At 43.7% G+C, this 27629-nt stretch overlaps 1 protein-coding gene across 2 annotated transcripts in view; it reads right to left on the reverse strand.

Annotated features, from left to right (window-relative positions):
• Positions 1-15315: 15315 nt before the first annotated feature.
• LOC106613801 (TLE family member 5) overlaps positions 15316-27629 on the reverse strand; it is a 35391-nt gene continuing 23077 nt past the window's right edge. The window contains exons 3-7 of one of the 2 annotated variants that reach the window (XM_014216422.3): positions 26894-26957; positions 25461-25505; positions 21489-21551; positions 20882-20956; positions 15316-19934 (exon numbers count right to left, since the gene is read on the reverse strand). In XM_014216422.3, the coding sequence (XP_014071897.2) occupies positions 19707-19934; positions 20882-20956; positions 21489-21551; positions 25461-25505; positions 26894-26957 (475 nt within the window). In that variant the 3' untranslated portion in view covers positions 15316-19706. The remainder of the gene's footprint in view (positions 19935-20881; positions 20957-21488; positions 21552-25460; positions 25506-26893; positions 26958-27629) is intronic. The other variant, XM_014216423.3, reaches the window with a different exon arrangement.

The raw sequence follows: 27629 nt of genomic DNA on the forward strand, positions 1-27629 counted from the left end.
CCTCGACTAACCGGTGCCCCCGCACATCGACTCTGTACCGATATCCCCTGTATATAGCCTCGCTATTGTTATTTTACCGCTGCTCTTTATCTGTTTCTTTTATTTCTCGTTTTTTTTGTTGGTATTTTTCTTAAAACTGCATTGTTGGTTAATGGCTTGTAAGTAAGAATTTCACTGTAAGGTCCACACTTGTTGTATTTGGCGCATGTGACAAATCAAATTTGATTTGAACCTACCTGTCTGATCACAGTGTGTATAATGATATCATAGTTTAATTATAGTCAACAATGCAGCCGCATTATCATATTTCTATAACCTACACATGCACATTGAAACTGTATCAGATTGCAAACATATTTAACTTGGCAGTAACGATTCTTCATCAGTAAACCTAAACAGGTGAGTTTTCCCCAATTTTCTTTCAAAATTCATGCATGTAATGTTAGGTTGATATCTAAGCGCCATAACTTCACTCAAATTGATCAATATAAACATGTCTAAACATGTCTAGGCTATAGGAGAAAAATGACAGCCCTTGATGTAAACAACTATGTAAATATAACATAACTGCGCGATGAGACAGGCAAACATTATCTTAGAGAAATTATATCTGCCTCTGAGGTGATTCAATTTGAGGAAACGAGAACATACAAATACTTCAAGACCACCTTAAAAGCTTGCCGCTGTAAAAACGGTCGAATCGCTCGCTGATTGGCCGAGCTTGGTGCCTACTTTAGCCAATAAGCAATACATTGTCCCACGTTGGGTCTTGACATCATAGGAAAAATCTGACCAATCATGGCTCGGATGTCCAATGACTGGTTGCGGGCAATGGAGGGGGAGTTGAAGAGTCTGTGGGGATTGTGGGCATTGAAGTTCCAATTATTATACACGTATACACACACACCAACACGCACGCACATACCCCTTCACAGACTCCCGCTGTCAGTCACGCTACATAAATGCTCAGTAAATTCTGCCGTTAATTTAAATCCTTCTATTCCTAAACTGAGCGGGAAAGCTCCCTACTCGTGTCCACAGTCCGAATTAAAGATTAGAAATGTAGTGAGGGGGACTGAAAAAATTACACTTACGTTCATTTCAAAGCAGAAAGTTATGATTCTGTTTACAGTATTCTCATATGAGACCAAGACCATTATGCCATGCACATGGACAGAATATAATGAGGTGTGTGCAGTGGTGAGGGTATTCGCAGGTATACGCCGTATACCCACTTATTTTTCAGTGGGCATTGTGTATGCTCACTTCTTAATCCTCATTGATAGGTATCAGAGTAGTGTAGTGGAGGTATACGCCATATCAAGTAACAGGGCTGATGGAACAGATCGGAATGTTTATCTTAAAATGTTGATAAACTATAATTAATTAACATTTTAGGCGCAGGAATGTACACGCCGCATTAGGCCTACGCGTGAATATTCCAAAATGCAATTTGTGGGAAAACACCGTTCTAAAATGCGCACGCAAGCGGTTTCATGGATAGAGATGGAAATATATGTTAGAAATAGGGGGGATTTAAAGATGCAACAACTATCATGGGTTGCTAATATGATTAGGATAACGCCTTTATATATAGTGATGCTAATGATAGGCCTAACTGTCTTATGGTTGATGGAAAGGCTTCCCCGAAAAACTCTATTAAATGTTAACTAGTTACAAAATAGCCTATGCCTACCTGTCAGAATGATATCATGATTAGGCCTATTTGCAGCAGTCCAGTGGCCATTTATTTTGCAAATTCAATCTCATGTGCTACAGAATCACCACTCAATCAAACAATAGTGCTAGGTGCCTGCACACTTGAAATAAAGGGTAACTACCCTTAAAAATATATTTTAAAGTGGTCTCCTGATGTGGTTTAAGCATAGTTATGGACTTTGAAAAATGTGTTACTTTGAGAACAAAAACCTGAAATAAATTGGAGAAAATCTGACACCTGTGAATTTCGGACTAATATATATTTCAATAGTAGGCCTACTGCACAGTACAGCCTGGGTTGGTGTGACTGTGAAAGACCAATATTAACAGTACAGCTTGGGTTGGCGTGACTGTGAAAGACCAATATTAACAGTACAGCTTGGGTTGGCGTGACTGTGAAAGACCAATATTAAGAGTACAGCTTGGGTTGGCGTGACTGTGAAAGACCAATATTAACAGTACAGCTTGGGTTGGCGTGACTGTGAAAGACCAATATTAACAGTACAGCCTGGGTTGGCCTGACTGTGAAAGACCAATATGAACAGTACAGCTTGGGTTGGCGTGACTGTGAAAGACCAATATGAACAGTACAGCTTGGGTTGGCGTGACTGTGAAAGACCAATATGAACAGTACAGCTTGGGTTGGCGTGACTGTGAAAGACCAATATTAACAGTACAGCTTGGGTTGGCGTGACTGTGAAAGACCAATATTAACAGTACAGCTTGGGTTGGCGTGACTGTGAAAGACCAATATTAACAGTACAGCTTGGGTTGGCGTGACTGTGAAAGACCAATATTAACAGTACAGCTTGGGTTGGCGTGACTGTGAAAGACCAATATGAACAGTACAGCTTGGGTTGGCGTGACTGTGAAAGACCAATATGAACAGTACAGCTTGGGTTGGCGTGACTGTGAAAGACCAATATGAACAGTACAGCTTGGGTTGGCGTGACTGTGAAAGACCAATATGAACAGTACAGCTTGGGTTGGCGTGACTGTGAAAGACCAATATGAACAGTACAGCTTGGGTTGGCGTGACTGTGAAAGACCAATATGAACAGTACAGCTTGGGTTGGCGTGACTGTGAAAGACCAATATGAACAGTACAGCTTGGGTTGGCGTGACTGTGAAAGACCAATATGAACAGTACAGCTTGGGTTGGCGTGACTGTGAAAGACCAATATGAACAGTACAGCTTGGGTTGGCGTGACTGTGAAAGACCAATATGAACAGTACAGCTTGGGTTGGCGTGACTGTGAAAGACCAATATGAACAGTACAGCTTGGGTTGGCCTGACTGTGAAAGACCAATATGAACAGTACAGCTTGGGTTGGCGTGACTGTGAAAGACCAATATTAACAGTACAGCTTGGGTTGGCCTGACTGTGAAAGACCAATATGTGATTTATAATTTTAGATCATAAAGAGTGTATGTGACTGTCTCTCATAGAGAGACATTTTTCATCTCATTTTTCACACAGGGCTCCTTTCCTTCGCTGGGCAGGGCATTTGAGTAGTTTGGGGCAAAATTGGAGTATACCCATTTCTCCAGGCACCATTACACCACTGGGTGGGTGTGTTACTTTTGTTCTGTCAACATGAGAAGATAGAAGTCAGCAAGGACTCTTTTTACTGTACGTTTCTGCAACCTACAGCTAGCTGTAATATAAGTCATAGAGACTAACATTTGTTGATGCAGTACTTCGTAGTTTGTATTCTATAATGTTACTGTAAAGCAACACAGCGCTTTGAACTCACTCCAGCTGTCTGCTTTGAAAGCATTCCTGTTTGAAACAGTGCTGTCACTCTGTCCCTGTTTGTGACTGTGTTACCTGCTGCACACACACGCACACACACACACAAAAACACGCACGCAACCAAAGGGAGTTACACACACACACACTTGTCAGTGAGCATCGATCACTCTGATAGATGGGGCTTATTCCCTGAGTGAGTATGTTTGTCACCTCTGGCCCTGTACCTCATTGCCTATAGCCACCCTCAGAGCAGTGACTCACCTCTCTCTTCCTCCTCTCTCGCTCTCTATCAGATCTCTCTTCATCTCTCTCTTTCTGTGCCTGTCTCCCCTCTCTCTCACACTCTCTCTCTCGTTCTCTCTCTACTCTTCACTTGTTGCCTCCCTCCCATGTGTGTGAAAGTCAGTATGCCAGGGCATGTTTCACTATAATGATAGTTCTGTTTACAACTCCATCAAGAGGAGAACAAATTCCACCTCCCATTCTCCAGGCAGGTTCTCTCTGCTCTGAACTCAGCAGCTACTCCTTAGTTCACAGTAGCACACATTAAACTGTTGCAGATTTCAACCTCATAGGACATATACAGTACCAGTCAAAACTTTGGACACAGCTACTCATTCCAGGGTTTTTCTTTATTTTTACTATTTTCTACATTGTTGAATAATAGTGAAGACATCAAAACTGTGAAAAAGCAAATATGGAATCATGTAGTAACTTAAAAAGTGTTAAATAAATGAAAATATATTGGCACACCTGTTAATTGAAATGTATTCCAGGGGACTTCCTCATGAAGCTGGTTGAGAGAATGCCAAGAGTGTGCAAAGCTGTCATCAAGGCAATTGGTGGCTACTTTGGAGAATCTAAAATCTAAAATATATTTTGATTTGTTTAACACTTTTTGGTTACTACATGATTCCATATGTGTTATTTCATAGTTTTGATGTCTTCACTATTATTCTACAATGTAGAAAATAGTAAAAATAAAGAAAAACCCTGGAATGAGTAGGCGAATCCAAACTTTTGACTGGTACTGTACATTAAGAAAAAAAAAACAATCTCTACAAACGGGGAACTGGACAAGCTGGATGTTGACATTGGTTAAACAGAACGGTTCAAATCAAAGTGATGTGAACAGCGTCTTTCTGCAATGTTTTTTTATTTACCCGTTCCACACAGAGTTATATCGGTCCACTAATACTGGACTAGTAAAGGCCCAGTGCACTACTTTTTATATTTTTCAGGGGGTGCTGCAGCACCCTCAGCACCCCTGCTTCCCACGGCTATGCCCAGCAGTGCAAACATTTGGCTATTTGGGTGTGTTCGTGTGTTTTCACAGGGTAAATTCCCCTTCCTGTCTGTGTGCTCAGGGGCATGTGTGAGACTTAGTCTGTCACACTGCCATAATTAGGTTTATCCCACTTATTTCCTGTTGGATTTGTGGGTCGGGGTGCACTGTTGAGCTTGTACAAATGTGCTGCATGTGTGTGTGTCCGTGCGTGTGTGTACAGTATGAGTGTGTACATGCCCATGCGGGTGTGTGTATGTATGTTGAGGCGGTCACTGTTTTGATATGAATGTGGAGAATCTCCAGGAAACGAGACACATCCAAACTAGGATCAGGCTCATTTCCATTTAACTACCGCCTCACGCTTAGACCCATGGACGTGTGTTGGCAGCTACTCATATTTGTGTGTGTGTGTTTTCAATAAAGCATACAGGCCTGGTGGCGTTTGTGTGTGAGCCTGCATATAGTATGTGAGGGTGTAGGTTTGCATGCATGTTACTATTGACATATTGGTTATGTAGCTATCGTTGTTCAGTTCTCCCTCTTTCCTCTATAGGACTGTGTTATATTATACACACATGTAGAAGTATTGTATAAATGTGATGTATGATTATGTACTATACATGAATTTGTACAATTGTGTGTATGATGTCTGTATATTGTTCTTGTATATACTGTATGTGTAAGCGTGTATAAGTGTATATATACTGTATGTATAGTACATATGCCTTTGCTCCCCTGTATATCTACTGTGTGAGTCAGTGTCCCTATAGAGAGCCAGCTAGACAGCCCATCCTTGGTGCTGCCTGTGAGTGGAGTGCTGCAGTATTTTCCTCTGGCTATGTACTGTACTCTGATCAGGCTGCTTGGCAAAAGCCAATTGTGTGACTAATTGGGATTCAGGCAGGCTGCAGTGGATAAAAGCTCCTCTCACTGCCTGGCTCTGTGGAAGACTGGAGTGGATGGTAGTGTGGAGGGAGGAGAGTGTAAGTTATGCATAAGACAAAATACACACCACTTGTGTACACACACACACACACACAAACGCGCATGGATACACACGGCGTTCATGCACAAACACACACAGCGTGTAATTCATATACAGTGACAAATGCAGAAACCCATGGTCAAGTCAAGTGCATACATTTGGTACAAATACATACAATCTACTATGACCATGTATGTATCCATCATTCTATTACAGTTACATTTATATGAAATGTTTTATCTTTGCAGGCCATTTGTCAAGTGATATCTTCCAGTGAATGTGTGTTTGGTTCTGTCTCCCTGTCTGCCTCCCTGCCGGTACCAAATGTCTGATGCTTCTCTCTCTATGAACAGTCTCACACTAGGATGCATTCATTCACATAAGTGTAAAATATACTGGCAGGGATTCTTGCGAACAGATGCAGTGTGTGTGTGTGTGTGTGTGTGTGTGTGTGTGTGTGTGTGTGTGTGTGTGTGTGGTGTGTGTGTGTGTGTGAAAAGAGAGAGCGAGAGAGAGAGAGAGAGACAGACCAAAAGAGGAGAGCAGTGAGAGACTGGAAGAGGGATAGAGAGAGAGAGAAGAGAGGGAGAGTGTGTGTGTACATGTGGGCCTGCTGGCTGAGGGGCAGACGGTGGATGTCCATTTTGAAAAATTCATGATGCTATGTTTGGAAAATCCTTGGGGGAGCTGTGCTGTTTAACTGGCCCAAAACAGCTGGGATCTGGAGTGCAGTTGTGTGTGTACAGGAACAACAATCCAACAATACATACAACATGCACACATGTAACGAGAGGGAAAGACAGTAGATGTGTTGTAGTGCATGTCAGTGTGTGATTATCCGTGTGAACAAAAGGAGAGAGGAACTCAGTGCATTACACCAGATACATCCCTGAAATGTCATTTGTTCAACAGAAAACAGCATTGAGAAAGGCTTACTGTGTTGTATCCAGCCAATACATGAGTCAGGCTTTGTTCTGGACCTGGTCATGGAAACTGGCTATAAAGAGACAATCTAAGGCCACAGACCCTGCTGACTATGTTGATATTTTCATTGAAACTAGATTCAGTTCTTTTGAGATAAAATCTCCACAACAAGCTGAAATAAATCTCCAATAAAGATTGGAGATACTATATGTTACTCATTGACATTCTTAGATGAACCTAGTTTAGTACATTCCTGTGGAGGTCAGAGGAAAGGTTCCATCTACAAACCTGTAACAGATGAACACTGCAGGCTCTGTAGAATGAGAGACCTTTTTAGCTTGATCTCTAATGAAGTCTCCACTTTAGTGTGAGTCAGACAGTTGATTCAGCGACATCCTAGACTCAGAGTTTGACCCCAAGCCGTATCACTCCTTCCCCCTCACACCGTATTGCTCCCCAGCCGTATCCCCCCCCACCGTATCCCTCCCCAGCCATATCCCTCCTTCCTCCTCACACATTATCCCTCCCCAGCCGTATCCCTCCCCAAACACACCTTATCCCTCCCCAGCCGTATCCCTCCCCAAACACACCATATCCCTCCCCAGCCGTATCCCTCCCCAAACACACCGTATCCCTCCCCAGTCGTATCCAATTCCCCACTCCGTATCCCTCCCCAAACACACCATATACCTCTCCAGCCGTATCCCTCCTCCAAACACACCATATCCCTCCCCAGCCGTATCCCTCCCCAAACACACCATATCCCTCCCCAGCCGTATCCCTCCCCCAAACACACCATATACCTCTCCAGCCGTATCCCTCCCCCAAACACACCATATCCCTCCCCAGCCGTATCCCTCCCCCAAACACACCATATACCTCTCCAGCCGTATCCCTCCTCCAAACACACCATATCCCTCCCCAGCCGTATCCCTCCCCAAACACACCATATCCCTCCCCAGCCGTATCCCTCCCCAAACACACCTTATCCCTCCCCAGCCATATCCAATTCCCCACTTCGTATCCCTCCCCAAACACACCATATCCCTCCCCAGCCGTATCCCTACCCCAAACACACCATATTCCTCCCCAGCCGTATCCCTCCTCCCTTACACACATACATGATGAGCTGTTTAATCGTTACATGCAAATCATTACAGGCCTGTAATATTGTTTTGTGTTACAGAATGGAAGTAAATGGAAATATAGAATGTCTGAAAAACAGATGAGGTATTATACCCCTCAACCCCCATCTCTTTCCCTCCATCACTCCCTCTCTTTATCTCTCTCTTTTCATCCCTTTCTTCCTCTCCCTCTCCCTCTCTCTTTCTCCATATCCCTCTCTCTGTGCCTCTCTCTCTTCCGCCTTCCCTTCCTCCCTCCCTCTCTCTCTCCACACACAGCTGTGGAATGGCCAGGCAGGTTGGCTGGGTGCCTGGGCCATGTCATGCCAATTAAGTTCAGCAACTAAAAGTCTTCCATCTGGGAATTCTTCCTGTTACTGACAACATTAACCCTTCCCTGAACTTAGAGTAACTAATGCACACACACGCACACTGTGACGAACACGCAAATATACATACATAAATATTCATACACATATACAACACATGTTAACACTGCCACAGCAATTTATACTCAAACAGACAATATATATTTTTATCCAAATGGAAACATTTCTGTTGCCTCCCCTTCCCCACATTCTATTTAAACATGTTCTCGACATCATCAAAGCAGGACGGAGGAAAGGCGATACAGTACATTCAAAAAGGAGGTGAAAGATATGGAAAGAGAGAAAAACTATGAATGTGGGGTGGATGGATGGTGGTGAGGTATAGGGAAGAGGGAAGGGGTGTTGAGAGAGGGAACCAGAGACATCTACATCATTTGGCCAAATGACACCATCTGGTGGATAGCTGGGACATCATGGTCACACTTACACAGTGAGAAGAGGAGGGGAGGGGTTGATGTGTAATGTTGGCTAGAGTTCTAAAGAATTTGGGAGAAAAGGACTCGTATGTATTGTGGTCAAAATATACCTGAATAGTGGCGTTTTTGTTTTGTATTGAATTCTTATAAGCATGTACAGTATGTGTGCTGCCATTTTGCATTGAATTCCCTTCAGTGTGGATGTTTCCCTGTGAGAGTAAATGTCAGAGTGACATTGAGCAGGCAGCAGCAGCAGCAGCAGGAGCAGCAGTGTGAGGCTCTGTGGGTAAGACCAGTCAGTGATTCCCTCAGGACTGGAGCACTGTGACTGCATGTTCCATAGCTGTCAGCAGCCATTGACTCACCACTACACGCTCACTGATTCACGAGCTGACTCTCTCTCTCTCTCTCACACACACACACACACACACACACACACACACACACACACACAAACACAGTACACAGGCGCAAATACAAAACATACACACTGTACGCACGCCACATGCGCACACACACACACACACACACACACACACACACACACACACACACACACACACACACACACACACACACACACACACACACACACACACACACACACACACACACACACACACACACACACACACACACAGACTCTCTAAGACTGCAGAATGACAACCCTTGCCACACTAGTGACCTCTATCCTCACACATCAGACCCCGAAGCCCTCAAACACATACAATCACACATGGAGACACACACAATACACAGGATACATTCTCCACCCCAGAATAAGACTAAACCTACCCTGACTATGACACTATGTCATTGAGGTATCATCTCTGTAGCTGTACACATACGGTACTTCAGGAGGATTTTGGACTTTGTTGAAGGCTCTGCACATAAAACTATACAAATATAATTCAATCAAATCAAATTAAACACACTATGCTCTTTATTACATCCTGCCAACCCTCTGCTCAATCTCTCTGTTTCCAACTGCCTCCCAGCTGTACCTCTCTGTGACGCTCACATGCCTCCCTCTCCCTCTCTCCCCACCCCTCACACTTTCTATCCCTCCCTCCCTCCCCATCTTTCCCTCCCTCGATCCTCCCTCTCCCTCTCTCCCCATCCCTCACACTCTCTATCCCTCCCTCCCTCCCTCTCTATCTCTCTCTCTCCCTCCCCATCCCTCACACTCTCTATCCCTCCCTCCCTCCCTCTGTCCCCCTCCCTCGACCCTCCCTATCTCTCTCTCTCCCTCCCCATCCTCTGCCCTGTCTCTCACCTCACAGTGTGGCGTCTGTGCTGCACCTGACTCCCTGGCCGTCTAACAAATCTCCAATAGAGCTTTTTATGGCTTCTACACATGCAGCAGAAGCTTGGACAGGAAATTAAACATAACTACACTACATGTACACATGAGACCCTAACTGCTGCTGTGCAGTCCACTGTGGATAGACTGGAGATATAGTAGAGCATGGCTCTAGTTTTACCTGTCTTCACTGTCCTAAATCACGCTGTTACCTAGGACCAGTTTAAAAACGCATCAAATCAATTATTTCTTCCTTCCTTCTTTCATTCCTTCCTTCCTTGATTGGCCATAACAGGTCATTACTAATCAGTTATTACAAAACAGGAAGGGAGTGAGGAAAGATACACTTTAAACTATTGGAAGTAGCCCCCGGTGTTCAGTCTAGCTTGGATAAGACAGTTCCTTCTACTGGGGGAGATAATCAATCAATCAAATGTATTTATAAAGCCCTTTTTACATCATCACAAAGTGCTGTACAGAAACCCAGCATAAAACCCCAAAGAGCAAACAATGCAGATGTAGAAGCATGGTGGCTAGGAAAAACTCCCTAGAAGTCAGGAACCAGGCTAGGGCACTCAACATGTACTGCACTGACACAAATGACTGATGATTGGTTGAAAGATTGTGGGAGCTGTACTGTTAGATTTCAGTGCAGCCTTTGATATTATTGACCATAGCCTGTTGTTGAAAAAAACGTGTGATATGGCTTTTCAACCTTTGCCATATCATGGATTCAGAGCTATCTATCTAATTTGCATAGTTACACACAACTTACACACAGCTCTGACACACACACTTATCCCACCAGACATGCCACCAGGGGTCTTTTCACAGTCCCCAAATCCAGAACAAATTTAAGAAAGCGTACAGTATTAAATAGAGCCATTATTGCACGGAACTACGTTCCATCCCATATTGCTCAAATAAACAGCAAACCTGATTTAAAAAAAATGGATAAATCAACACCTTATGGCACAACGCCTCTCCCCTATTTGACCTAGATAGTGTGTTTGTATGTACTGATATGTAGGCCACGTGTGCCTTTAAAATTTTTTTTACGTAGTTCTGTCCTTGAGCTGTTCTTGTCTATTAACGTTCTGTATTATGTCATGTTTCATGTTTTGTGTGGACCCCAGGAAGAGTAGCTGATGCTTCACAACAACTAATGGGGATCCTAATAAAATACAAAAAAAGACCAAAAACCAGCTGTTTGCTTCAGAATTCTAGGAACAATAAGGAGGCCTGCGTCTTGTGACCGTAGCGTACGTGTAGGTGTGTATGGCAGGACCAAATCGGAGAGATTGGTAGGAGCAGATCCATGTAATGCTTATGATAAAATGTTTTGGTTCTAGTCAAGATTCTAGCGGCCGTGTTCAGGACTAGCTTAAGTTTACTTAGTGATTTATCCGGGTAGCCGGAGAGTAGAGCATTGCAGTAGTCTAAACTCGAAGTGGAAAAAGCATGGATTCGTTTTTCTGCATCATTTTGGACAAAAAGTATTCCGATTTTTGCAATGTTATGAAGATGAAAAAAAAGTTGCTCATTAAACATTTTGTATATGTTTGTCAAAAGAGAGATCAGGGTTCAGAGTAACGCCGACGCCCTTCACAGTTTTGAGACAACTGTACAACCATCGAGATTCATTGTCAGACCCAACAGCAGATCTCTTTGTTTCTTGGGACCTAGACTCTCTGCTTCTGTTTTTTAGTTTAAAAGTGAAACATTTGACACCATTCACTTCCAAGTAATATTCAGTGGAAACTTGTAAAGCCTTTGGGTGAAATGCATAATTTCTGCAAGATCATTTACAATATTTATCATTCTCTCTAAGATCATTATAATTTACAGGCAAGCGTCATGGCAGGATATGATGAATTACTTTTCTCAGTTCATTGTCAGATTATTCAGGAGGTGGAGAACACTAGTTATCATAGTGTTATAATGAGATGATTGACACAGTAGGAAAGAGTGATATGAGAAGTCTAGAGTAGTGTGTCTTAGTGTGTGTACACTGGCTTTCTAATCACAGCCCATCAGAACCACAGAGGGTTTTATTGGGAAACACCAGTCAGCAGACAGACAGACAGACAGACAGGGTCACAGGCCTCAGTCTGAGCGAGCGAACCGCACTGGGACTGCGAACAGACCACGGGATGACCACACGCCACTCACACAGAAACCACAGCTCAGAGGCAGGCCAGCGCCAGAGCAGAGAGGAGAGAAGAGGGAGGGCAAACTGGGACAACATATATATACTACTTATACAGAACTAACAGACTGACTGACTGAAAGGAGGGGATCCAACTAGAAAAGCCTGTCTAAGTGTTTACAAAAGTAATAACCCTATCAATAACATGTCATTGACACACTGTTGCTTACTGTCTGGGACAAGGAAGCATTAGAAAAAAGACAGAGGTAGAGTGAGTGAGAGAAGAGTGATAGATAAGAGATAGTGAGGAACAGGCACTATTGTACTTTCAGCCTGATGTGTTTTCCTCTCTCAGAGTCGTGATAGGTGGAGGTTGTAAAGGGATGAATAAGAGATGATGCAAGTGTGCACACGCAAACGCATACACACACAGAGCTAGGAAAAGGAGAGTGCTCGCTAAATGAATTTGGCTTTCAGCAAGGGGGAGTCTACACTGCACCAGCAGTGTGTGTGTGAATGTTAGTCAGTGTGTGTGCGTGTGTGACTGTACTGTGAGTATGTTTCGGGGTGCAAGAAAATACATGTGTGTGTGTCTTTGAGAGCGAGAGAGTAGGTGGTGGAGAGGAGAGGTGTGTGTGTAAGGGCGGGGCAAGGTGGAATGCTAGCTAGCTGTGTGTGTTGTAGCTGTGGTGTCACTGGGATTGGAAGTGACAGGCAAGAAGCCCCACAGACAGCTGGGTAACAGCCCACTACCACACTGGGGAGGGCTTTACACTGAACACCATTAGTACTGTCTCTATTCTCTCACATTCCCTCGCTCCTTCCCTCCTTTCTTATCTCACTAGCACTGGAGAGAGAGGGTGAGGATGATTCATAAAGAGAGGGGGGAGAGAGAGAGAAGGGAGAAGGAGAGAGGGTGGAAGAGTGCGATGGGGAGGGAGGGATAAAAAGAGTGGCAGGAGAGATTGGGAGGAGGGGTGAGACAGGGAAATGAGAGAGGAAGGTGTTGAGCAAGAGAACAGAGATAGAGAGAAGATGAGAGGGAATTATAGAGGAGGATATGAGAGGGGGAGCTAGAGCGGGAAGGGCAGTGAAGGAAAGAAAGGATAGGCAGAGAGAAGAAAAAAAGGGGGATGTTGTTTGTATCTCACATGACTCTATTAAACTTTTAATAGTCCCCATTTCTCCAACTAGGTTTCCTGCTACTGTATCACCAAAACAGCTGCTGCAAATCCCACAGCAGACCACTGATGAGACACATTGACCTTTCACACACGCACACAGACTGACACACAGACGGACATACACACGCTGACGCCAAGGACAGAGTAGAGAGGAAGTGAGAGGAGGATATGCAGAGGAAGACCAGATTAGAAAAGAAGATGCAGACAGACAAGGGTTCCCATGGTGGATCTATGAGAGCATCTGCATCAGACTGAGCTGCTGTGTCAACATGGACTCCTCCAGCTGGGCTGGGCCATACAATACATCACTCACATGGAAACTGGAGATGAAGACAGACACACAGAATAGACAGAAGAGAGAGATGAGAAAAAAGAAGAAAGACTGGCAGGGAGGAAACAAGAGTTGAAGTGTGACTGTGTGAAGACGAGAAAGACAGAGAAAGAAATTAAGATTAAGATAAATAGCGAGGCCTTTGCAGAAAAAAACTTAGAGGGTGAGACTGCCACAGACGAAAGAGAGACAAAAGAGAGGGAGAGTGACAGAGGGAGGCATTGAGGAATGACAGGAGAGATAGACTGAGGGATGGAGGAGAGGGGGAGGATAGAGGAGAGGCAGATTGACAGCCTCCGTTCCCTGGGACACATGAATAAACCAGTACAGCATGTATCGCCCCAGAGGTATGGGAGAGACAGACGGAAAGAGGTGAGAGAGAGAGGAAGGAGACAGAGAGAGGAAAAACAGAGAGCGTCTCCATAATCAAGCCATAAAGTAGAGCAGGAGCGAGGGAGTGATGGGGGAAGCAGCGATGGTTCTGAATGAGTCAATCATAATTAATCAAGACGCTTCCCGCTCTCCATTCAGGCGCTCCACTCTCTTCTCTATCTCCTCTGCTCAGTACATGCACACAGTTAATTAGCCAACATTAGTTTCAAGTTTTATTAGTCGTATGTACGGGATAGACATGGAATAGACTGTCTAATGAAATGCTTACTTGCAGGTTCCTTCCTGACAATGCAACAAGAAAAACTAAGATAAGAACAAAGTAAATGGCTCAGTAGAATAAACATTTTAGCATAAGTAAAATACAGGAAGGCACAATTTATAGTCCAATATTAACAGACATTTTGAGGAATGGGTGGCAAGTGTTTAAATTGTGCAGTATTTAGCAATCATAAATCATTACAATATGCTCATGTTTTCTTAGGCCTACAGTGTATGGTGGCTTTGATGAAGCTAATAACCATTCAAATTAAATCTGAACGATTTGCCCAGCTTTTCCATACAATGTGTTGTCGCAGAGGAAAAACAATCAACAACTCATCAATGCTTCTCCGAGGACTCTGTATCCTGACACAGAAAATAGGGCACTTTCATATTTATTTAAACGCTGGGCTCAGATCCAGAGGAGTCCATGGGGTGAGAGAGAGAGCAGAGCAGAGCATGAAGGAGAGGAGAGGAGGAAGAGGGCTGGAACCACACGCACACAAAATAACCAATAGGAAGAGGGTGTGTGTAACTGCCCGTGTATGCGTAACACTGCATATCTGTGTGCGTGTCATGAGAAATAACCGAATGTGATGACAAGTTATGCATTTGATTGATAGATGGAATATCTACACAAGGGTTTTGAGAAGGTGCCAACTGGGTCACGTCTGAATATCTCCAATGTTATAATTAAACAGAACATGAGAATTTCTAAACCTAAAATCAGGAACCCCACGGAGCAGACATCCCATTCTTCAAATATTCCATGCCTCTGTGCCAGAGGAGTACATGGAGGAATACCTCAGAGCATTATTCAGCCCAGAGTAGAAATGAGACAGGATGTTTTTAAATCAACACTTCCGCCTTGTGGAGTTACAATGAACTACAAGGACCTCAAAGCTCCACAGGCATTGACAATGTCCATATGAGACTATTTAGATGCTACTGTACATCAATAGGCAGAGTAGTAGTCATGTGAATGTCATACTTCATCTAGCAGTAATACTGAAATAATGAAAATATACTAGAGCTCCACTGCATTTTCACCATGGCCTCTTGGAGTAGTAGATACAGAATGACAAACACGCACGGCTGATTTGATTGACTTTATTTGTAAGGCACCAGAAGTACTTCCTTACTGCAGAACATTTCAGTTATGTATAGTCAATGTGTTACTTTTTACATTTCACCTTGTTTAAATGAAGCTATGATTTCATGACACTTTTTTTTTGTTGCCAAAGTACACACTTTAGGTTTTACATTATACACAAAATAAGTATTTAAAAAATGACCTTTACAAAGCTCAAAATGCTTACAATGCTTCACGCTTTGGGGAAAGGGCAAGCGATTGGGTCAGGTATAGGTCAAAGTACTGCAGTTCCTCTAGTGTCACATCAGTACTGTTAGGACATAGCACAGGAACCATCCAGGACAGACAGAAGATGCAGCCATATACACGTAAAGCTTTATATGTATAACTGTATACATAAACTGGTCCTCACCTACTAAACAAATACATAGTTCATTTGTATCAGAATTTAACAGCTTTTTACTCTCATTCTATTTATAGCGATAATATTCAAACAAGTGCATTGATCACAGAGAATGTGTACCAATTTTTTTTTTTTTTAAACATTTCTTCGCTAATAGAAAGGAATATAGTTCCCCAAGAGACATGCGTTTGTGTGCATCTAGCTACTCACACTCGTTGCATATCACTACTGTTTAAGTCCATAGGAGTAAGTTGTGCTCACAAGCTTAGAGAGCCACACGTCAATCCCAGGTTCACCACTGACTGACCAACGTTCAAATCTAATATTACAGAGGTTTATGAATGCATTCACATACAGCTATGGAATCATCTCAGAGTTATCTAGGAAATTTACACAGATCTATATACCCTCACAGTGTAACCCACCAAAAACAGAACGGAGAATGTCTATTAATATAAGGGAAATACAAAAACATACAGTACATCACATGCTGTATCACAGGCTGGGATCAAAACAATGGTCAGACAATAACACCAATTACCTCCCAATGAATCTTACAGTAAAACCACCACAGTCACCATCACACACATCTTCTATAGCATTCCCCATAGCTCTAGGGCTGCCTGGACATTCAACCCAAGGTTCTAGACCTTAGTTCTAGCCCGAACCAGTACCTGGGAGATGATGAATATGACAACATCGCCTCCGACGCCCAGGATTCTTCAACTCAAAGTCCCATTAACCAGGTCTGCAAACGTTGTAAAAAATATGTTCGGTACTCACCAAAATATGGAGTTTAGCGGAGGAACTATTGTCATTACTGCATTTTCACACAGTATGTACTTCCAAAAACAGCCCGTCTCAGACTAGACGTAACATAGTAAACGTAAATCCAGGACACTCAAATTAGTATGATACGTTACATTTGGTATGGTTACATAAAACAATGTTACTTAAGCCAAAAGGAAGGGGGGTGGATGGTGGGCGTATAACGCTAACGTCTAACAAACAAAAAGGTAGCGCGTTCGAATCTCATCACGGACAACTTTAGCAACTACTTTTTGGCTACTTAGTATGCTAGATAGATAACACTTCCCCCATCCGTAACCCCTAGACTAGCTAACGTTAGCCACCTAGCCAACCTTAGCAACAACAAATTGAATTCTTAACAAAACTTTTGCAATTTGTAGCCTATCATACCATACAAAATGGATGATGGTCATCCACAAATTAATACATACCATACGAAACGTAACATATCATACTAAATGGAGTGCCATATTTCGGTGATTACCCGAACGTATTGTCATAACATTTGCAGAGCTGGTTAAATGAACTTTGAATTGAAGGATCCTGGGCATCAGAGATCATCATATTCATATGATTATTTCTTCAAGCCCAGGTACAGCTTCAGTTCTAGTCTACAGCGGCACTCACGGGTCCAGGTAATATCGTATCAAGCTGTCGTTTCTCGCTCTGTTTCGCCAATAAGTTTTGAGAAACATGTTTGGGAAAAATATATTTTTGTAAATGCACATTAAACAGTGGCTATTTATGCTTTATCTACTCAAAGAACAGCTCCAAAACATTACGTTAACTATTCATTGGCCATGGACAATAGATCAAAATATGTGAGTGCTGTTAATGTATTGTATACAAGAGAAAGCTCAATCATGTATCATTTTTTCTTATACAGAGATTCATCTTTGAGTAAAAAGATAGTCGGGGCTGAGTGGACATTTTGCATAATATGTTCAATGCCGCTGCCTAACAATAGGGGTTGATAGAGATGTCAACCCGTTCCCTAAAATAGACCGGAGGACTCCTGTTCAAAGAGGTGACTCAATGGACGTCAGAGCTGCTTTCTAAAACACTTACTGCCCTCTAGTGTTGGAGGCAACTACTCTCCTCTACTGCATCACCGCCAAAACATAATATTAGTGCACTTTACAGAAAGGAGAAAAAAGATCTGCAGTTCTTTTCTACCTTCCACAATGTTATCATCACTGCGATCTGGACATTCGGACTGTTATTATAGTACTGTTAGCATGCCTTTCATGGAAGCTGCTGTGTGGATATGTCTAAAGCAGCTCAGTGGGTTAGACCGGGTTCTTTGGGGAATTTGTCATAGGGGGTGGATTTGTTGGAGGACTGATAGCACAGACTTGAAGGTGTGTTTCGTTTCCCATATACAATTTTCATTATACATCTCTCTACTTATCTAGAGGTATTTTTTTCAATACGTCCTACTTTCTTAAAACGACTAAAAGCAGCACTAGAGTTTGACTACGTAAGAGCACAGCTTTACATGGCATTAAGACAGGAATGCTTCTTTCCCAACTATAGCCATCAGGGACTGGAGTTACCTAGTTACACTATTCCCCAAGAAGACTGACGTCTTTCAACTACCCTCCTTCACCTTGGGGGCGAATACTAACCTGAAAATCGAAGTGCACCCAACTATCAATGCAGGATTTTCAAGTTAGGATTCAGACGTCCATAGACCCGTTTCGATGTAGCTCATCTAAGAGTCTCTTTACGATGGAGCAACAAAGTCGTGTGAGTTACCACACACACACCAACCGATCGAATCAAGTTGACACAACAGAGGCTAGAGAGCTGTGTGACGCAAGCCTGTCTGTTGGATCTCTTCTGGTTTGTTATTCCAATTATACCGTGTGACATTCAGGGTCCCAGATGGGCCCTGGTTAAAAAGGGAGGAAGGAGACGCTCAGCGACGGTGGCGTGCAAACAAATATCCACTTATGAGAGAGAGAAAGAACGAACAGAAATGAGCAAAATGGAGGGGAGGAGAGAGTGATTAAAGAAGTTTCCTTCTTCTTTTTTTACAACCAAAACTCTATTTTTTATGTAAATGGCATGTTATAGTACAGTCCAGACTCTTTTGTGATTTCAAGTTTGAGAAACTTACCCCAAACAGCATATCAATTCTTTGTCCTCGTCGTGTAATATGGGGGCCCCAAAAAAACACGAACAAAGGTTCCAAAAACACCCAAATATGTATTTGTAGAAACAGCAAAGCTCGCAGTAGTGATGCAGGGCTTAGATGCTGTACACATAAAATTGTGTCATTCCGAACTTTATCCAGAATGTTATATTCCCTTTTGGCGACTCAAGTAGTTTACCCTATCCAGCTGTTCCATTTTCTGTGTAGCTTGCTGCATGTAACTGCCAAAATAAGAAAAACACCAACACAAAGCATCTTAATAGGGCATTGGGCCACCATGGTCACCAGAACAGCCTCAATGTGCCTTAGCATAGATTCTACAAGTGTCTGGAACTTCCTGTGTGGAAGCACTTCATGCTTTCAAAACACTTTGTATCCCTCATTTAATCAAGTGTTTCCTTTCTTTTGGCAGTTACATGTAGAATGGACGGAGAGATATAGCATGAGTCGCAACAAAATGGAATATAACATTGAGGATAAAGTTTGGAATGACAATTTCATGTGTACAACATCTAAAGACCGGCATCACTACACTAAAAGCTTTCTTTCTCAAAAACATTTGAAATCACAAAAAAGGTGTCTGGACCCTTATATAACATGCTATTTACATCAAAAACAGAGATTTGGTTGTAAAAAAGGAAACTCCTCCTTTAACAGAGGGAGAGTAAAGAGTGAAAATGTGGTCAGAATGGAAGGAAAAGGGACAGTTGGTGGTCCGTGACAAGAATACACAATTAACAAAAAGAAATCAAGCTCAAATCACAAACGATATCTGAAGAAATTGTTAAAAAATATATATATATCAACACTGTACACAGTTGGAATGACGGCAAAAGCATCAGATAGGACAAGAGAGCGAGAGAAAAATAGAGTAGAATTAAAAACCAAGCATGGCAAATATAAGTAGGACGATTAGGGAGAAGGGCGTAGGGGAGAGGAGGAAGGCTGGATACATAGCAGGTACACAGGATCACAGCCCTCCGATGCTGCTGATATGCGGTGGAGGGAGAAAGAGAGGGAGCTCTAGTCGGACTTGTCCCCGTCCTCCTCACGGTGGTTGTCGGCTCCCTCACGGGACGCTTTCTCTTCCTTGGCCAGCTGGGCCTGCGAGGCAAGGATGGAGGAGAGGGAGAAGAGGCCTGAGGAGGAGGTGACGGAAGGCAGGGTGGACTGGCTCAGGCCCAGGGGCATGGGGGTCATGGGCAGGGCCAGACCCTGGAGCTGGGACAGCTGGTGAGCCTGGAGCTGCTGCTGCGGACAACAAACACACAGCTCAAACACAGGGGAGGTACAGATGGGTGCATATGGCTCTCACACGCACACACATACACTGAGGGTATATGATAAACATATATGTAGACACACATTATACATAAACCACAGGAGGCTGCTGAGGGGAGGACGCTCATAACAATGGCTGGAATGGCGTCAAACACATGTAAACCATGTGTTTGAACAATTCCATGTATTCCGTTACAGCCATTACTAAGAGCATGTCCTCCACAATTAAGGTACGACCGGCCGCATGTGACATATACATACACCGAGTGTACAACATTAGGAAAACCTGCTCTTTCCATGACTGACTGACCAGGTGAATCCAAGTGAACGCTATGATCCCTTATTGATGTCACCTGTTAAATTCACTTCAATCAGTGTAGATGAAGGGGAGGAGACAGATTAAAGAAGAATGTTTAAGCCTTGAGACAATTGAGACATGGATTGTGTATGTGTACCATTCAGAGGGTGAATGAGCAAGACAAATTATTGACGTGCCCTTGAACGGAGTATGGTAGTAGGTGCCAGGTGCACCAGTTTTAATGTGTCAAGAACTACACTGCTGCTGGGTTTTTCACACTGAACAGTTTCCTGTGTGTATCAAGAATGGTCCCCCACCAAAAGCACATCCAGACAACTTGACACAAGCTTTTGACACCTTGTAGAGTCCACAACCTGACAAATTGAGGCTGTTCTGAGGGTAAAAGGAAGTGAAACTCAATATTAGGAAGGTGTTCGTAATGTTTTATACACTCAGTGTAATATACACACAAAGATCGTTTATCATCTTCAATACCTAAAACACCAGACAAAGCTAAAGGAAACCCCAGAACAGCAGATGCATCATAAAAGAGTGCTAGATAGTGAAATAGTGACAGAGTAGCAGTAACCCCACTGAGGGGCTAGAGGGAGCAGCCTACCCGGATGATGGAGTTCATCTCTGGAGGGGTGACCTGCTTGGCCCTCTCGATGGCCCCCAGGACCTGCTGCTGGTGCTGGGTGACAAACACACACACACACACACACACACACACACACACACACACACACACACACACACACACACACACACACACAGACACACACACACACACACACACACACACACACACACACACACACACACACACACACACACACACACACACACAGAGGGGGGTTAGATGGATCAACACTACCAACAGTGACCCTGTGCTCCTCACCCATTCAGTTATTCAGCCAGCCACCACTAACAGAACACAGGGCTCTGATGGAGAATCAATGATCTACTCCCATGTTGGAATGGGTCAGGGTCATCTTGTCATGGACATAAATGAGCACATCTTATCTGGATCACAGCAGAGTGCCCTGGCCCCTTTCATTACAGGGCTCTCAATGATGAATGGAGGGAGGACAGAGACAAATATAATACAGGGAGGGAGGGAGGGAGGAGGAACGGTCAAATGAGAATAATATCATTCCAGGCTAAGGGTGCAATGTGGGGTTGGGGTTAGGGGTAAAGGGTCAGGGGTTAGAGGGTGGTCTTACCTCCTGGGACAGATAAGGGAGGACTTGGGCACAGATCCCGTTTAATCTCTTCACAATCTCAGCCTGAGGAGATAAAACACATCAGCTCTTAGCTTAATTTAACACCCCTCAGTCTCACAACACAAACCCAATGCACCCAAAGGGTACTTTACAACAAGCACACATATATACAGAATGTAGGACCTTAACTTGATCACTCTTTTGTTGCTGAGAATTGTCCTGCACTGATTTACACTACAGTTCAAAAGTTTGGGGTCACTTAGAAACATTTTTGAAAGAAAAGCATTTTCTTTGTCCATTAAAATAACATCAAATTGATCAGAAATACAATGTAGATATTGTTAATGTTGTAAATGACTTTTCTAGCTGGAAACGGCAGATTTTTTATGGAATATCTACATAGGCCTACACAGGCCCATTATCAGCAACCATCACTCCTGTGTTCCAATGGCACATTGGGTTAGCTAATCCAAGTTTATCATTTTAAAAGGCCACTTAGAAATCGCTTTTGCAATTATGTTAGCACAGCTGAAAACTGTTGCCCTGATTAAAGAAGCAATAAAACTGGCCTTCTTTAGACTAGTTGAGTATCTGGAGCATCAGCATTTGTGGGTTCGATTACAGGCTCAAAATGGCCAGAAACAAAGAACCTTGTTCTGAAACTCGTCAGTCTATTCTTGTTCTGAGAAATGAAGGCTATTGCATATGAAAAATTGCCAAGAAACGGAAGATCTGGTACAACGCTGTGTACTACTCCAGTCACAGAACAGCGAAAACTGGCTCTAGAGGAGTGGGAAGCCCCGGTGCACAACTGAACAAGAGGACAAGTACATTAGAGTGCCTAGTTTGTGAAACAGACGCCTCACAAGTCCTCAACTGGCAGCTTCATTAAATAGTACCCGCAAAACGCGAGTCTCAACGTCAACAGTGAAGAGGCGACTCCGGGATGCTGGCCTTCTAGGCAGAGTTCCTCTGTTCACTGTCTGTGTTATTTTGTCCATCTTAATCTTTTCTTTTTATTGGCCAGTCTGAGATATGGCTTTTTCTTTGCAACTCTGCCTAGAAGGCTAGCATCCCAACTCTTCACTGTTGACATTGAGACTCGTGTTTTGCGGGTACTATTTAATGAAGCTGCCAGTTGAGGACTTGTGAGGCATCTGTTTCACAAACTAGGCACTCTAATGTACTTGTCCTCTTGCTCAGTTGTGCACCGGGGCCTCCCAGTCCTCTTTCTATTCTGGTTAGAGCCAGTTTTCGCTGTTCTGTGAAGGGAGTAGTACACAGCGTTGTACCAGATCTTCAGTTTCTTGGCAATTTCTCGCATGGAATAGCCTTCATTTCTCAGAACAAGAATAGACTGACGAGTTTCAGAAGAAGGTTCTTTGTTTCTGGCCATTTTGAGCCTGTAATCAAACGCACATATGCTGATGCTCCAGATACTCAACTAGTTTAAAGAAGGCCAATTGTATTGCTTCTTTAATCAGAACAACAGTTTTCACCTGTGCTAACAAAATTGCAAAAGGGTTTTCTAATGATCAATTAGCCTTTTCAAATGATAAACTTGGATTAGCTAACACAACGTGCCATTGGAACACAGGAGTGATGGTTGCTGATAATGGGCCTCTGTACACCTATGTAGATATTCCATTAAAAATCAGCCATTTCCAGCTACAATAGTCATTTACAACATTGTCTACACTGTATTTCTGATCAATTTTATGTTATTTTAAAATGGACCAAAAAAAAGTGATTTTCTTTAAAAAACAAGGACATTTCTAAGTGACTCCAAACTTTTGAACAGTAGTGTACATAAATTCACTGAAAACCCCCAGTTATATTAACAGTATTGCACTTTCCAAGTAGCCTACTTTTGGCCCCCTAATAGCCTAACCACCGATCAAGCAACATGCAGGGTTATTTTTCTGTGACAATGTAGGTTCAATTAAGATCACACATCTGTACACGCACACACACTGATATTACATCATGTTCGGGCAGTGATTATCATAACCAACTCAGATATGCAACACACTGTTAATTGTGTTACTTTCTAACTCAGCGTGATATCTGAGAAGAGACTTCATCACACTCATTTACCATGCACCATTACACTCTTATCACTATCATGCACACCGACATCTCTTGCGCTCTCCTCTAAAAATGTATTTTGTGTCTCCACTCTTCTTTCTATACGCACACACGCAAGATCAAATCACACACACAAAAATAAGAGGAGATGCCAAATGTTTTGTCAGGCGGGAGCACAATTCATCTAGGCTAACCGGAGAGAGGCCTCGCAACTGGCAAGGACATTTTTATTTATTCTTTAAATAAATATATAAAAAGCAGAGAGAAAGAAGAAACAACACGAATAACCCCTTTTCAATATCTCCCTGGCACAATCCCAGACTAAACTGTCTGGAGCCCCTCAGCTGGAGAGAACAGAACGCTCAGGAGGAGAGAGAGAGAAAGCGAGGGAGAGTGGGAGGAGGAAGAGAGCAGGCTGAACACAAAACCCAGATGTGAATTCTCCTCGACATTCAGTTCTACACACCCCCTTCAATTTCAACTCTAATGCTGCCGCAGTTCATCTGCACCCACTCACACACACAAAGGCACACGCAGCACACACTCACACACGCACACGCACACACACACAAATGGGCTAACAAAACTGCAGATACACACACACAGCTCCCCTCGCTCTTTCTTGCCTCTGAATTTCAAAATATTTCATCCCGTCAAATAAAGGAGTAGGGGTGATGAATTGTACTCATGAGGCAAAGTGGAGGCTGTGTATGCACGTGTGTGTGTTTGTGTGTGTGTGTGTGTGTGTGTGTGTGTGCAAGCGAGCGTGTTTGTGACGGTATTTTTCACTGCGTGTTCCGTGCTGCCGGTGTGGCTATCAGGGAGGAGCCGTCAATCTTTTAGGGTGGCCGCGATCGCCAGACGAGGTTGCAGATAAGGCCGGGTCCACAGAGGCACATCGCTCTACACCTGCAGCCTGCCCAAAAATTAATCCCCACACCCCCTGATCAAATGGGCACTGGGCACCAGATGAGCCCCTTAGACAGTAGTACACTACTCTTCCACTGATCATGTAGGAATATACCTAGATTAGAGCTTTACCTGTGCAGTACTGTACTGCTCCTTCCATTAGAACAATCCCTCTGTGAGTAATGATGCTTTCTCATCGATGCCACAGAGAGATGATTCACTGTCCGTCTGTCTACAGGCAGCATGATGGGAAGTAGAGGTGTGCCGACATGGTCATACTCGTATCCGCAAGTTGACAGTTGACAGTCGGATCGGATGATACTCGTGATCGGTAGATGTTGGCAAAACACCTCCCTGCACATTCTCACTGCAAAAAAGCTGCAGATTAAGAGCAGTGAACAGAGGAGTGTGTGTGTCCTCAACTTGCAGTGGGCAGCCACGTTTGCTGTCTGTCACTCAGAATGCGCAGCAGCGGTTCATATTTTTTCTCCTACGCTTGCCCCGCTTGTTAGATATGACGCACATTGATAGCAAACATCCTCGCCATGTGATTTATCATAGTAACAGGCAGCAGAAATCTAAATGATCAGACCGAAAACTGAGCGGGTGAAATTCTGAAGCAAGTGGATGGAAAAATACAGCTTTCCTCTATCCAATCAGGGCAGCAGGATCAACGTACAGCCCGCCCTTCTCTTTACAGCCAGTTGAGTCATTTAGACCACCCAGAACCTCGCACATGACTGATTGACATGAGAAAGATGCGTGCTGGCACACAAAAAGTTATTTCTTTCCCCCGATCACGGATAATAAAATTAAAAAATACTCGGATCATAATTGTACCTCGGAAATTGCCCATATCCATTCCGATTCTTGTTTTGCCCGACTACTCGGAACACCCAAGGAGAAGAACAGATTCCTCTCTCAGATATCACTGCTGAAGGAGGGGTTCCTATTAATGTAGCACGAGAGACTTACCTGCTTGTGCATTTCGATGTTCAGTCCATAGGACATCTCATAGTACTGCAAAGTAGAAGGAAGAGAAGGCGTTATTATATATACACTATAATAATGGAAGGAGGGAAATGACATTATGTTCTGTAGACAGATTGTCTATATGCATTTCTGACTGTCCCACAGAGCAGTCTACAGCTGCCATCTCCTGGGTGTCATGTATCATGTCATTACACCAGGTCGAACCCTTTACACACATCCTGTTATAGGTGTCCTTTTGTGTGTCGCTGTGAGAAGGGATGGTGTGTGTGTGTGTGTTCTGTGTTAATGAGCGGGCCAGTGGCTCAGCATTTGCCCTGTTAAATCACCCTCTCGGTCTGTGAAGGCATGGGCTCCAACGCTCTACACACACACACACACACACACACACACACACACACACACACACACACACACACACACACACACACACACACACACACACACACACACACACACACACACACACACACACACACACACACACACACACACACACACACACACACACACACACACACACACACACACGAGAGAGGAGAACAAGCCTTCCACCCCAAACGGCATGTCCCTAAAGCAATTACGGTGCTGGGGAAATGGAGGTGCTTGCGTTAGCAGGCGGCGAAGCGGGGGAACCCGATAGGCAATTAGGGGAGGGGGGGGGGCAGGCTGGGCTGAAGCTCCACACACACTGACCCGCTGATGGATACGAGTGCAGCGCTGCACAGATTAGATGAGATTAAGCCAGTCAACGGATCAATTAGAGACAGAATATCAGACAGCTACACAGGCCTGGCAAGAGACAATGAGATTAGCTAGAGGTGGAGAGTATGTGTCGGGGGGAGGATGGAGGGAAGAGGGGGAGGATGACATAACGACATCAGAGACAAAAAGACCACAGATGAGATGAGGAGGAATCATAAAAGGGAGGAGAGAGAGAACAACGACATAGAAGTACACAGAGAGGAGGGAGAGGCAGGAGAAAAGGCGACGAGAGAGAGAAATAGATGGGAACAGGGCTACACAGGAGGGGGTAAAATAGAGTAGAGACAAAAAGAGAGAAATCATATGCTCAACATCACTGGAATACTGCTATATGTTGTAGTTGCAAGACTAAAATAGTGCCAAATTCAAAACTATCCCATAATAAAAAAGGTGAAAGTATGTTTTGTTGAGATATCATATCACTGCAGTGTTTAACATCCCCCTGCCTGTACAGTAGTTGGTATGAATGTGATTCCATGTGACTGGGCCAGCGGGCCCTGGGGCAGACTGACAGAGCAGGGTCACTCACACTAACACACACACACACACACACACACCACACACACACACCACACACACACACACACACACACACACACACACACACACACACACACACACACACACACACACACACACACACACACACTCACCATGATATAATGACGCTGCATCTCAGACTTCTCACTTGCCAGCTTGTCACACTCCAGTTTCAAACTGCAGAAAAAGGAGAGAAAAACAGAACATCTTTTTAGACTACAGGAAGCATCCATCATATCTCTTCAGAGAGCCAGGAAATGATTTCATCCTTCCCTCAGCAGATCTAACATGGTGTCAATCCACCAAAGGATCCCAAATAAACCCCAATAAAAGGCCAATATATACACCCAGAGTGCCTTAAATGTCCTGCCTATAAATAGTGGCTGGTTGGTGAATGTGCAGGTCTGACGCGTCGTAGACAGCCATTAGCTGTAATCACGTCAGCGTGCTCGCTGCAGATGTCACAGGAGGTGACAGGACAAAGGAGGCCAAGTCACACCACTTGTCACAAACTTGGCTACCATATTGGAATGGTTCCGGTGTTGACGTCCCCCCTGGAAAGCATTCTGATTAATAATGATACAGAGGGAGAAGGGTTTACATCAGACAAGGGTTTATAATGGTGTATTTACATTAAGATAGTCTTTGGGATCTGGATCTGTGCCGTCAGTGTCACTGTGAATGACGGCTCAATTAGGCAGAGCATTAGCTGTGGCGATTCTCATCATTGGTCCTAAATGGGAAACTGCTGCTCATAGCCACCACTGATTCTGTCACTTACATGGAAAAATAGTGGATGCAAATGGAACCATAAAAGTGGCGCTGTTAACCCAGCCCAAAGTGAAAAGG

The sequence above is a fragment of the Salmo salar genome, chromosome 10, assembly GCF_965601325.2.
Source record: "Salmo salar chromosome 10, fSalSal1, whole genome shotgun sequence".
Taxonomy (NCBI): Eukaryota; Metazoa; Chordata; class Actinopteri; order Salmoniformes; family Salmonidae; genus Salmo; species Salmo salar.